The 14,312-nt window shown below is 39.5% G+C and overlaps 1 protein-coding gene across 10 annotated transcripts in view; it reads right to left on the minus strand.

Annotated features, from left to right (window-relative positions):
- The window catches only part of ROBO2 (roundabout guidance receptor 2), a 1,045,807-nt gene that overhangs the window by 125,076 nt on the left and 906,419 nt on the right, over window positions 1-14,312 (minus strand). For all 10 annotated transcript variants that reach the window (XM_032097063.1, XM_032097109.1, XM_032097086.1 and 7 more), the window contains one exon: window positions 13,262-13,400. In XM_032097063.1, coding sequence (XP_031952954.1) covers window positions 13,262-13,400 — 139 coding nt within the window. The remainder of the gene's footprint in view (window positions 1-13,261; window positions 13,401-14,312) is intronic.

Consider the following 14,312-nt stretch of genomic DNA (forward strand, 5'->3'; position numbering starts at 1 on the left):
AACTAAAGCCAGGTCTAGACTTTAGGAGGTTTCAGTACTATTTCTCACTGTATACACAGTCATGATGTAATTTTAGGACTCATTTACTGTTGCTTTGTTATGTAGTAAAGGCCTTGTATTCTTGTACAGCAAACTCATTGAAATCTTATGGAAGAGGACCTTTAAATGTTTGGATGAATAAGGATGTAATGCAAAAAATCAGAGGAATGTTGTCAGGCTCTATGAGCATTTTTAGATGCTTTGGGAATGTGAAACATAACTTTTTTGTGCACATAATGTACATTGCTATTGGTTCCTTTATAAGGTTAGGTTTGTAGCGAGTTAGGTTTGTAGAGAGAGCACTGTGTGCTAAGAGACTTCAAAGCATCTTAATTCAGATATCCCATATGTTGAAATATTTAAACTTCTGTTAGGTCTAACTAAAGCTCACAACATCAATTAGAGCATTACTAGCAATTCCAAGAACAAAGAGCAGTCAAGACACCTTTTCACACTCACCACAATACAACTTCTTTCTATATTTAGCAGGTCCAGTCTATTAATCAGCAAGAAATAGTTTTAAAAAGATGAATTTGAGGCTTACCATTCTGTTAGAGTTAACATAAAAACATATAATACCCATTTCCTTAGGAGTTACACTTAATTGTATGTATATGCCATACCTCAGGTTTAACTGATTAATAAGTGATATGCCAAGGGAAGAGTAAGTAGATGCCATGGTAAACTTTAGAAACTTGTAGGGATAATTTTTTTGCCAGAATAGTGCCATTGGTGGTGGGGGCATGTATTTATGATGTTAGAGAACTTAATATGCACTTTCTGGAGAACTACAGATCTATTAAAACTACATTCAACAGCCCCATGCAGCTGAAGAACATTTCTTCTAGAAATTGCTCACAAATTATGTCATTTTGCATGCTGTGCTACATTAGTCAATGGCAAATAAAAATCACTGTTTTCATAAGACAGAAAAGGCAAATTGTCCCCCTTAAAAATCTCAAGAATATGACAACATTATCCCACAATGATGGAGCAGTTATTTGTCTTTGGCGACCGCAGAGTTGCAGACAAGAGCAAATGCTTATTTTCCTGACATGAGGCCAGCTCTAGGAGACTGAAAATATAAATTTGTATTCAGCTCCTGTACGATGAGAAGACTAAGATCAGTTGTAAAATAAATACGAATTGGATATCGAAATCAGGGCTATAAAGCTGGGCAACAATTAGCCATCTATGTAATTGATTTTTTTTTTTCCATACAACAGATAACATCCCTGCGTTTCACTTAATGCTGCCGAGAGCAAAACAGACAGGCAGCAGGACTGTATGTGAGTGAGGGGCTGCTTGAACTGGGATGCAGGCAGGCTGGGACAGGGAGCTCCTGCGTGCTGTGGGCTGCAGCTGACTCACTCTGTTTCCTGTCACGGATGTGCTGGTGCCGACATGCCAGCCAGCTGCCTCGGAGGCTCCGGCAGCCTTTATCCCTGCACCTGCCAATCACACACATTGTGCCAAGGCTGCTGGGCGGAGGAGCCAGCTGCATGGCATGCCAGGACGCAGGGCGGTGGGTACAGCCAGCAGCTCCCACTCGGGTCACCAAACGGAGGCTGGCGTAAACATGGCACTATCATGGTCCACTTAACAATTACTTCAAGGACAGGTTCATCTCTCCCAGTCTGCTTCTCCATACTTTTGGACCACCCTGACAGAATGTGCCATCTAGCAATTAGATTCATACATAGATGGACCCGTGGGGCGTTGCAACCATCTGCTGTCCGGCAGTATTGATACGCTGCCCCTCAGTCATCTGTTCCACCCGCACTGTCCCCAGAAGTCACCACGGTTCAGTGAAGAGCTTTGGCAGATGAAGAAGACAGGAAGGAGAAAGGAGGAAAACTGGCTTCTAGCCTGACCCACAGCAGCACAAACAAAATAACAAGGAGTGAAGAGTGAACATCTTTTCAATTTCTCAAGCATCCACCTGCTCAGCCTTCAACAGTGCCTTGTCTCCTCTCTGTCCTACAGCCTCATATCCCCGTAGCAAGATGCTTTCACCTCATTTTCTGTGGAAGTTCACTCTCATCTGGATTAGTGCTACTGAACACTTGGGAATGAGGATCAGGATCCTCTCTGCTAATACCAATCACAGAGAATGTTTACCAGGCTCATGGATTGATGATGGAATGGCAGAAAACCAGGGTGCAGTGGTTGAATTGCTCCTTAACATTGCCAGTGCATGAAGAAGGCAATGTCTTCAAAACACGTGCAGTGTCAAGAAACAATCTGTGACATATTGCCCCAATATTGCTGACTCCTAGCCAATTAATGCAACATTGAGCTAAAATCACAGGGCGTCAGACATCAGTTTCACATGTTTATGGACATCTAATTGATTTTAAGTATTTCTCTTTGTTAAACATTCAGAGGTGCTTAACCTTTCAGTTCAGCTTAGACTTCAGCCATCAGACTGAACGGGGAGAGCTCTTTTAAACAGCCAGTCAGTCTGTGCCAGAAATAAACCAGCCACTTTTGGGCACCACGTTACATAATTTCTGTTCTACAAGTAATAGAGCAGTTCTGCCTCTAATTAAGTGAAAAGGAAGGGGCTGGCAGAGGACTGGCAAGGAAAAAAGAAAGAGAGAAACAAGAGGCACATGAGAAAACACTGCTGGTGAGGAAATTCTAATAGAAATTGGGTGATTTTGAGTGAAATCTGGCAGTCTCTGGCACATATGAATGCATTCATTGTTGCTAGTTTTGATTAATGACAGTTGTACAATAGTGTGCTGACAGTCACTGCCATACAGACACAATTTTTTTTGATATGAAACACTGCTGAAAATGCAACCCAATCAGATTTGGCCCCTGAACAACATGTGCTATCATCACTGTACCGTGAATTGAGATTGATTGGTAACCAGCTGTGACAAAGTGGGAAAAAGAGCCTTGTCTTTTTCAAGAAAAGAAGAAAAATAAAAAACTGAATTGTGTCAAAACCATTACCATCTGCTCAGCCAAACAGCAAATAAAACAAAACACGTTAACTGTTTTTAAGTATCACAAGTTAATGTACTGAGGTTGAATTAATGTATTAACTTAAACATCTAAGAATAAACTTGAATTGAACTGGTTTTGTCACAGTTGGAATTTTTCTCCCCACATTTAAAAGTCTATCTGTTCATACTCAGCCATCAATCTTCCTCATGACCATCAAATAAAAAAAATGAAAAGTAAACAAAAATTTACTGAAGCTAGAGAGATTTAACAATTTTTTTTTTTTTTGCATTTAATATAAATTTTCCACAGTGTTTCCCAGAACCCCTAGTTTCCACATTTTCAAAACTGTGCGTGCAGCTATGCATAAAAATAAATGCACCTCTTTTGTTTTTAACATGCACAGATAGCAAAAATGCATCTGCAGCTGGAGTCATTAAATTCCTAAATATCCAAGTAGGCCTAACTGGTAATATAAGGATGTACTTGCTTTAGCAGTGTATTTTCAACTTCACAGAATACACTGCTGAACTCAACAAATTCAACTGAAAAAGTATTATTTCTTGCTAAAGGGATATTGCAAAAGGAAAAAGTCACATCTGAACTGTTAAAGACTGATGCCAATGGCCTCAAAACATTTTTATTCATTTATACCAGGTATATATTTTCATCTAAAACATTCTCATAAATAAAGAATATTACATAATAAATTAGAATCTTTGCATGTACACATTGTAGGGTTGCTTTTTTTTTTTTAGAGATGGCACAAAAATGACTTTGCTCTATTTTCCTTTGCCTGTTTGCCAGACTGTTTTGCAGAACACGCACAAAGCTTCAAGATTGCTCACAACATCGATGATTAGGAAGCCCAAATAGAGAGATGCTACTGGCCAAAACCAGGGTAAACAGGAGACAGTTAAGGAGGCTTAAGCTTCTGTCTCCACTTCTCTTTTGTGGTGCTGGCTCTTCAGCTCTCAGCATAGTGCCACAGCTTTTCTCTGGCTCCTGCACTCCCTGTGCCAGATGGAGGGAGCCAGAGGGAAGCTGCAGTGAGATGGGAAGAGTGAGCTGTTACCTGCTTCAGGCTGGTGTGATCCAGCAGCAGAAGGGAGAGCCTCCATGCCCGCTGGCAATGCATATCTGACACAAGCTGAGTTTTTTTCACTTCCATCCCATGCATTGATATGTGGAAGAAGAGAGAAGCCCAAACCTATATGAGTAACAGCTTTCTGAGGGAAAGATAAAGGAGTGTCAGGTTTTCCTTCTCTAGCAAAACCTGGATCAGTGGCAGCTATGGATATATTTGTGTACACTGGTCTCAAACTCTGTTGTGACCCTGAAATCAAGGCTGCTTTTTGCTGTATGGCTCTAAGACAGTGCATACAGCCATGATAAATTGAGCTACTAGGGAGCTATCTCCAAGGTGCTGACAGGATGGCTACTCCTCACATCTATATGTCCAGATTCCCATTTGTTTTTTGGCTCTGCCATTGATGCCAGAGAAAGGTAGAAGACAATGTGACATTACCTTGAACTTCTTTGCGTGAGACGTATATGCAAGCAGTCATATAAAAGGGTTTCTATATTTGGTATTTCCTTATTCTGTACAACAAACCAGGAAAAGAGCTGTGTGACACAGGCCACTATTCACTATTGTGATTTTTCTTCAATTATGCTGATGCAGGTTCTGCTTTAGTCCAAAACCTCTTGTGGGTTGTGATCAGCAGATTATTTGTATCGGTTAGAGTAGACACTCTCAACTGCAATAATATAAAACAGAAACTCACACTGCACCATGTTTGAAAGCAAGGCATTCAATAAAATGTTCTAAATCTTATAAAATATGTGTACAGCTGTTACAGTTACTGGGCCAACATTGGGAAACCATACCTGTGTCCAAGGAAACGGTGTTTTCCAAATTATCTGGAAATATTACACTCCACAGCACTGCTCTTACATGCAAACAGACAGGTACGATCACGCATAAAAATGTGTAGTCTCTTACAAAATCAGGAGCCATGTGCTCAGAAGAGAATCAAGACAGAAAACTGAGACTAGTTTTTGATTCTCTTTGAAATAATTTGGAAACAAACAGCAGTTAAGAACAAAACATAAGTCTGGGAATCAACGACTTGGTAAATCCTATCTAAACTTATGCAGGTTCCATCCTTTACCTCTACATCTCTGTTTGCACATGGAAGTGTACTCATAGGGAATTACCACATGATAATTACCCAAAATGGGCTTCTGATTTGATTTTAGTTCCAGACAGAGCTCCACATTTCAGCAACTGGAGCATTAGTGGAAGTATGATCTAAGAGACAGTGTAATGACTTGGCGTGGCGACCTATCCCCCCGTCACCAGGAGTAGTCTTCTCCCTCACAGATGAGACACATTTGTCAGGCACTGGGGGAGATTTATGTTATCAACGCCTGTGTCATAAATTCATCCCTCAGAAAGGTACCCTTGATGCCCAGAGTTATCTGGTTTTGTCCATTTCAGTTTATGAAAAAGTGAAACATTACTGCAAGGACTGGAACAAAACAAGAAGATCTGAGCCCAAATTCATGCACTCACTAAACTCGGCTTATTGCATTTTTTTAACATGAGCACGCAGATCATGAGTAGTTTGAAATAAACAGAATTTGTGTTTGCTTGTTTATTACTATTTGCCTTAAGCACATGAGAGATTACTATAAACTTGTCAGAGAAATGAAATATTTCCTAATCTGTATTTTGAATCAGTAACCAACCTTGAAGTGGTAATTAAAGATGAAGTCATGTTAATGTTTTAATGAAAGTGCCTTCAACACTGCAGTTGGGCCAGAAGTCATATTCTTAAAAAGTACATTTTGCCAGTTAAGCAATTATCAACATCAAACTTACTGATAAGAACTTGAAATAATTTTTAGGCTTAAAACTTTACCACTGAAGTGTTTTCACTGACAGTGTAAGTTAATTTGTTTTTAACTGAGATGACAACTTCTGTATCCCATGAAGAGATGGAATGAGTTAAAGCAGAAGACATCCTTGCAGGCCAGACATTCCAGTAGCATCAGTGGTTAGAGCTCTTGAATCTTACACCTACTTGAATATAACTACCAGCTTCCTCCTCCTTGCTTTCCTGAGGGTTTCATGCAAAAAAAAATATATATATACTTAATGATTTTTACTTTTTAATTCTATGGTTTTAGTAGTCAATAAACTGATAATAGTGAGCTTAAACTGTTTGATATCCATATACTTTGCAAGAAAGAAGGCTACCTTAATATTCTAAAATTTATAAATACAGTATACAAACCACGTGATTACTAAGCTTTTACTTAGTGTACTTTGCTTTTTTTGATACTAAAGAAATATTTAAGCACTAGAAGGAGTTTTTTTTGAGTGAAATTCTACATTAAATTTTACTGTGTCCCCTTCCTGCAAGACTATTTTTTCACTGCAGCCTCAGATAAATGCATGCTTGAGGCTGCTACAACTGGCATTAAATATTGTTTCTGAACTCTTCTAGTGACTTCATTAATTCTCCGAAATTTAACTGTTTCAGGATGCAGAATAAGAAAGAATAAAAAGAAATAAGAACATTCTCCTGTGACAATACTATTTCTAGTACACTGTCAGTGGTCTCTTCATAGATCACCAAGCATAAAGAGAAAACATGCAGGCAGGAGTGCTAGTTGACACAATTCCTTTATGATTGCTGTCCACGGAGTTGTAAAGCTATTTTTCCAACCCTGACCCTTATGTAAGCAACTGGAGACTGTTTTCATGAATCTGCAAGCAGACTGGCTGAAACAATAGCTCTTCTTCAGCTCTGTGGTGAGAACTGACACTTAACATGAAGCCAATTTAAATGTCAATGTTATTAACTGTTTCTCTGCTGATCAGTCTAGCAGAGCCACACATCTACTACTTTTGCTCACAGCATTTAATATTTCAGACAAATGGAATGGCAGGCAACTCCTGAGTTAGACTATAAACCTCTGGGGTAACTGCGGGACGATGCAATTATAGGACTTTATTCAATGTCAGGTTTTGAGGGATTTAAAATGTAGAAAATGCTCTCATTTACACATTCACTTGGGCATGTGCTCCTCATACAACTGTAAGGAATATGTTTCCACTTACAGAGCAGGAAGGGATCAGTGACAGGCAAAACAGCAATCAGAGAAAAGGGATACTCAACCAGAAGTGCAACAGGAGGGGGTACCCCACCACCACTGAGGTACATCATCTTGATCCCATACACACAAAAATTAACCAATCCCTGCATCCATTTAACCCCTCATCACCTCTCTATCTCTAAATGACATCTCTGATTTTACGGAAGTTTCCTCAAATGGTTCAACATAACAGCTGAAAAGATGCTTATGCTGCACTTGGCTTGAGATCTGCGGGTGGTCACTTGTGCCCCATGGACTCTGCAAGTTACAGAGCAGCTCTCTCTGTGTCAGACATCTACAACAACATCCTCTGCAAACCTCCTCTGCTGCCTCCAGATGTATGTAAGGATACAAATACCACATTAAACCTCTTTCTTTCACTGTCTCCTTTTGACAAGCTATTAAGAACATCCAATCTTCTCCCCTATGCTCCTCATAAAGGGACTTAATCTCTCCTTAACGCTTTAGCTTCAGGAAAAAAAAGATGGGCCTGTGAATCATACAGGATCTAACCAGAAATGACAAATAGCACATGTAATATAGCTAATATGAAAAACATCCTTTTCCCCCGACTCTTTATTTAAAACTGTTAATTGTTATTAATTGCAATAGAAATTTGCTGATGTAACCAAAGATTATATTCATTACATTACTAAAACACACTCTTTAATTAATTTTCAATACACATTAGACTGCATTTTGTTACAATCTGCACAGATATTAACTCGAACAAAGCACATAGCACTGTAGTGTTATTAACTCATATTTCATTGAAAGGTCATTCTCCCCTTGGTTGTATCTAGAGGGGGCTGGAGTTAAATACCTCACTATCCTATCCACAGAATATAAATGGAATTATGGAGCACCACTCTCTATTCTTAAAAATTACTGTCTCTCTTGCTTACAGAGCCTTATCTTGTGGTCATGATGTGGTGGGTAGGTGCAAGGTGCCCACCAAAGCTCTCATGAGAGAGCAACAGCTCTGCAGACATGAAGGTCAGTGAAGAAGGAGGAGAGGAGGTACTCCAGGCACAGGAGCAGACTCTTCTCCCTGAGGAGGAAGCAGTGGTAGAGACAAGGTGTGATGAACTGACCACAACCCCTGTTCTCTGTCCGCTTGCACCCCACGAGGGAGCAGGTGAAGAAAATTGGGGGGAAACTCGAGCCCAGGAAGAAGGAGGGGGGAGGGTGTTTATAAGATTTGGTTCTGTTTCTCATTATCCTATTTCGATTCGATTGATAATAAACTGAACTAATTTTTCACCAAATTGAGTCTGTTTTGCCCATGACAGTAACTGGTGAATGATGTCTCCCCATTCCTGTCTTGATCCGTGAGCCATTCATTACATTTTCTGCCCCCTGTCCAGCTGAGGAGGGAATAGCAGAAAGGCTTTGGGGGACACTTGACATCCAGTCAGGGTCAGCCCACCACAATGAAGAAATACAAATGCAAAGCTTCTCTGGCTATCAAGCTCTTTCTGGTCTCCTCTTAAAAAATCCAGCTTTTCTTAGTTCATTAGGTTTGCTGTCGGTTGTGTTTAAAGCCATTTCCAAGACTTGCATCTGGAACACAGTAAGATATTTTTAAAATGTCATGTTATACTCTTAGTTTTGAGCTCACGAGAAGCCATGGGGGAAAGCAGAGAAATTATAGGTGAGCTTTTCCAGTAAGTTCTAGCAGAAGTGTGACAGCATTTCTGCCCAGACTATGCATATGCATTAAAAAAAAAAGTGGCCAGTTTTAAAAACATAGCAAAACTAACACCTACAGAGGCTTGTACTGTTGCAGCTAACATATATCTTAGAATACATTAACTCTGTGCTCTAAGAATGCTTATTCCCAAATAATTTTTAATGAACGTTCCTAATCTTCAGCAAATAAGAAAGCTTACTGTGCTGTTTATGCTTTTCATTGCTGTGTGTCACTGCTCTGCTTCATTTAATAACCTACAATCTCTTAACACTTAGCAATATACCTTGTGTAAACTACACACCAATTTCCTTCTGAGGCATCACTCTTGGTTTTTCTGCCCACACTCCCATTGTGTGGGTGGCGCATAAAACAAACACCTCTTCCTGCTGGTGCAGTTGCCACTTTTCATCTCTAGTACAATATCCATCTAATCAGACAGTGCCTGTAAATGCAACTTAAAAGAGCAGGTTGTAATTTCATTAAAGATGTATTTACTGAACTAAAACAGCTGTTCTGGGCTGGAATGCAAAAAAAGGCCTATGTGATTGCTACTCAGTCATTTTTAAGGCAACTGAAAAATATATTTGCTGAGCTAACCTCACTCTCCTGAAGAGCTGGCACTGCTAACTTCTTCTGTATAAAAGGTTTAAACAGTTATTATAGTGTGTCATAAATTTTGACTTGTAATTGAAAATCTCTTCACTTCCTAAAAAAAAAAAAGTACTTATTACTTGCTATATAATTACAGACCATGCAGCTGCTCTCCTCGGCTTCGCTAGAAAATTTGAAGACATGAAACACTGTACAAACCTTATTCAAAGGTTATTAAATTGCTAGTCATAGATCTGCCACTCTCATACTGTAGGCTCTCAATAATGTCATTTTCTTCCTGTTACCAGGACTAAAAAGTAGATGAATAAAAAGTTGATCCAGGCCATATTGCATTCCCTACCACACAGGAGACCATCAGATCCGTGGAAGGAAAGTATAATCTCTATTTTGGCTGAGAAGACATCAAAGGGAAAGATACTCGAACATGTGTCTGGAAAAAAATTTCAACGCATAAAGACAAATTTTATTTTATTTTCAGTACGCCCTAATCATTATGCATGGCCACACTTGTCTGAGCCACTTTAGCACAATCTTTGTGCCATTTCCTTGTGTCACTTATAATGAAGAAACTCTACTCATGAAATAGTGAACCTCATACTGCAGCCAAAGGCATAGGACTGGTGACCCCACAACATCCTGTTCACCTCCAGTAGTTTGACATGAGTCATACTTGATTAACTATTCCCCGGCCTTTGTGTACTGGGGAGGCTGTGGTGTGAAGCTGAATTTTTTTGAGCAATTAAAATAAAATATACACCATGTGCCTCTACCTTTGATTCACAATACATTTCAGTCTTGGGTCACTGGTTTGAAGTGGACAGCTTCTGGAAAAAGGCTTTACATACCACTGACTTCACACGGGATTTTGATTCTCCCTGTTGGTGCAGTATCAACATTTAAATCAGCAACATATCAATTCGCTGAGACCAATTTAGGCTCTAACAAGAATTTTAAAGACTGCAGAATATCATAAATTTATTATCACAGTGGTGCAAAAGAACTATGAAAACAGTTATCATACATAAGTCACACTACTGTTTTCACCTAGTATTTATCATTTTTAAATTCCAGCCCAGTCACACACAGAGGAGCTCCATGATATATACGGCAGTCTGAAAAGTCAGATTCACAGGATGCTGGACAAGTAACTTCCTTTGACTACTAGTGAGGACAATGTTTCCCAGGCATTTTAAAAACTGCTACTCAAAGAACCACTTTAAGGTTTTAAATTCAAAATACAGACTATCACAGTTGGTTTAGATCATCAGTTCAAAACAACTGAAATTGGGAATGAAGTTTTGCACCTTCAGAACAAACTACCTATTTTCAGATTTAAAGCATGGTTATTCATATACTCCTGGGTAATTACACAGACAATTTGACAAATAGCCAAATTATTTTCTTAAAAAGAGTCATGTTTTCAAACATAATGCTTTCTTTAGAAGTTGGGGTTTTTTTTTCATTTAATCCAATTGCAACTGGAGTTGCTTAGAGTCCATCAGGGACCTTTATAATTAGGACTTAGCCTGAAATTATTTTCCAATTATTACTCAACACACCAGTCAGTGCAGCAATACAGTTCATATTTGCCACCAGAAATCACTGTGATTACTTTTCTCTTTGCTTTCAAATGGGTCACTAAAAAAACTAAAAGTAAGTAAGGTGGAAAAACAGACAAGTATTTCTTAAAGACTATGGATCCACTACCACTGATTCTGGCATTCACCAGAAGCAAATTACAGAAACAAAATGCACACAAAAATTCAGTTTGTTCTACTTTGCTGTCACTGAACTAGACACTTTTGAAAGCTGAATTAACAATAGACACATTTTAAAATCTGCAGTAATTGTTGAAACAGGTATGTACTATAAATTGTCTGGCAACCTAGGGATGAAGCCAAAATGAAATTATTGAAAAAATGAAAACAGACAGTTGTGCAAAGAACATTGTTAGCTGTAGAAGCAGGAAATTGATATTGAAAGTTTTAAGACAAATAGCTCACAGATTTGCTCAGAAGTATTTATGCTTGTAGGAAGAAAAACAAAGGGAAATCCTTGAGGGCTTTATATTTCACTGTAGATGTTAAAATGCTTAAAATATATGAGCTCAGAGGATGAAAGCTAATTTGTCTTTTACCTCAAAAAAAAAAAAAACAACTCTCATTTCAATAAGGAGGAACCATTTTGATATTCTTTTCTTAATTTTCCTATCCATCCATTCATTCAGACTGTACCTGGGCAAATTTCTTTGCTGGTATTAAAAAATACAGACAAAAAACCAATAGCTCTTGTTTTTCAGGTTTCAAGTTTATCTTCCTTGAGTAAGCGTCATGCAGCATGGCTTGGAAATTTCCACTTTTTGGACAGTGACAATATGCTCACATATTGTGCTATATAAATAAAAAAATTACAGAATAGAAAGCATACAATGCTGACTATCAGAGGCGTTTGCCTCTGAAGTGCAGATGTTGGAGAAAAGAAGGGATAAAGTCACCAAAAATGTCTAACAGAAGAGCAATCTAACCAAAGATATGTGGGTTCATCATCTACTGCTTCTGCTTATGAGACCTAGAAGCAGACATGATTTAAAACAACAGAAGTAGCACAAAAGCAAGAATAAATCTCAGAAATGCAATGTATTTACTGTGGACTACTCTACAATGCATAGTTAAAGAGCACACAAATAGAAAAATCCACCCTGACATCCAGAAGTCTTCTCTTGAAAATAATATTTTATGTGTTACATTCATACAGATCTGTCACTATAATTAGCAAAACAGCTATGTCACTTTTTAATTTGTTTTAAATTGCAAGAAAATTAATTTTTTTTAAAAAGTACATATATATATACACACACACAGGTATCTAACTTACATAGAAATCTATTTTTCTATTAGTATATTCAACTGATGGAAAAGATCAGCTGTGGTTGGGGGGGTGGGGGGAAGAAGAGGTACTATTCATGTCTACTGCTAAAATTAAAACTGTCCAAAAATAAATCAGAACTCATAGTGCCAGAAGGATTTGTTGGGTTATGGAGATCTGGGCTCTAATTCTTGTTTCCAGAGCTATTTCCATGTTGAGATTTTTAATGAAATAATGATTCAGCATCAAAACAAGAAAGAGTTCCAGAAAATGAGGACCAAACACCGCTCTGTTAGCTGAAAGGAGCCAAACTAATTTAAAACCCTTTTGCAGAAGAGACTCCCTTCCCCTGCTCACTAAAATTTTCTCCTTGTTGGTTCCAGACTAAATTAATCTTTCTTGAACACAGGGGGCCTGTTCCAGATTTCAGCTCTGCTTTACACTTCTGCTAGTCTGGCTTTTTGTTTCCTCAAGAGGAAGGTTTCTCTCCAAGACTTAATAGACATGAACCAAGGAGCCAGCAAAGCCCACCATGCTTTGCTTGTAATTCACCTTGCCAGTGCAACAGAGCAACTTTCCTGCCAAGTTTTCTCCCTCTTGGTATCAGCACATCATTCTGAAGGCTACTATCACTATTACAGTCCTAAAACATCTTTACTGTCTCCAATAAATTCACTGAATACCCATGTGCTCACAACAGCTACACATCACCTTTCTTCCCTCCACAGGAATCCATTATCTGGACAATTCACCCAGGCTGGGTTCGCCTGCGCAGCGGCCTCTGGAACAAGATTTGTAGCGCCAAAAGAGCAGCAATATGGGACATAAATCTTGGATACAATGTCAAAGAACAAACTCTTAGCAGTAGGGATGCATTCCAGCATTGTGCAACAATTGAAATTTGAAAGTGAATGTGAATGTTGCTCTCACCTTCCCCTCGGTAAGTCTGCATCATCTTTCTTCCACCGGACTGTGGGTGTGGGATCCCCCTGCACCTGGCATCGGAAATCCACGGCCTCCTCCTCCAGCACCACTTGGTTAATCGGTCGCCTGAGGAACGTGGGCCGCTCTTGAAAGAGACATTAAAATTCCACAGTGAGTCAGAGGCCTGAAATGAACACTTTTTGACTTTTCAGCATCTTGTCGCTTACCCATCCATCAAACAGAAAGGAGGCTGAGCTCCACAAATTCAGACAAGTGGAACTGATGATGTTCATAAAAAGCCAGGGAGAGGGCTGCCAGGCTGGAGAGGGCTGCCAGGCTGGAGAGGCAGGGGCTCTCCCATCCCGCCCTCCAGCAAGAGCCACCAGAAGGCAGCCTGTGCCAGGACTGACCGGCCACCTGCTGGACAGCGCAGAGGCCTCCGTGGCCATGCCCTTCCCTGGAAACGCTGCGGCTCTGCAGTGCTACACATATGGAGACTGGGCTGGGAGCTCCTGCTGCAGCAACGTATGAGCTGCCAATGGAGCCAGCGTGCCTTTTGCAGTGATCAATACCTTGGTGCTTCGGAGGAAAACTTAAACTCCGTGTTAAGCATCTCAGGCAGTGCGAACTGTCGTACACAGGACAGAGCTTCCCTGGTCCCCATCGCCAACTTCACCATGGAAAACCAAATTAAGGGCTGAGTAATAACTTCTGTTTACCCTTGTTATGTTAGGCTGCACGGCTACAAATAGTATTAATCACCATAATGTTGTACAGGCCTGCTTAAAATCCAGACGCAGAGCCACAATCTGATCTCAGTTATACTGGTACAAAATCCAAGTACCGGTAATTGCATTTGAAAGGATGTCACTGGGGTTAGCTTCCAAGTTGCCTTTGGACTGCACAAATTTTGTTCTGTCCTCTCAGCCACACCACACTTTTATCGCCATAAATTATTTATACTAGTCAAACCATTGTAAGACTGGGTTTATAGGGAACAGTATTTCCACTCAAGACAGGAATTTATCATAAAGACATTTAAAACTGGTTACACACT

The sequence above is a fragment of the Corvus moneduloides genome, chromosome 2 (genome assembly GCF_009650955.1).
Source record: "Corvus moneduloides isolate bCorMon1 chromosome 2, bCorMon1.pri, whole genome shotgun sequence".
Lineage (NCBI taxonomy): Eukaryota > Metazoa > Chordata > Aves > Passeriformes > Corvidae > Corvus > Corvus moneduloides.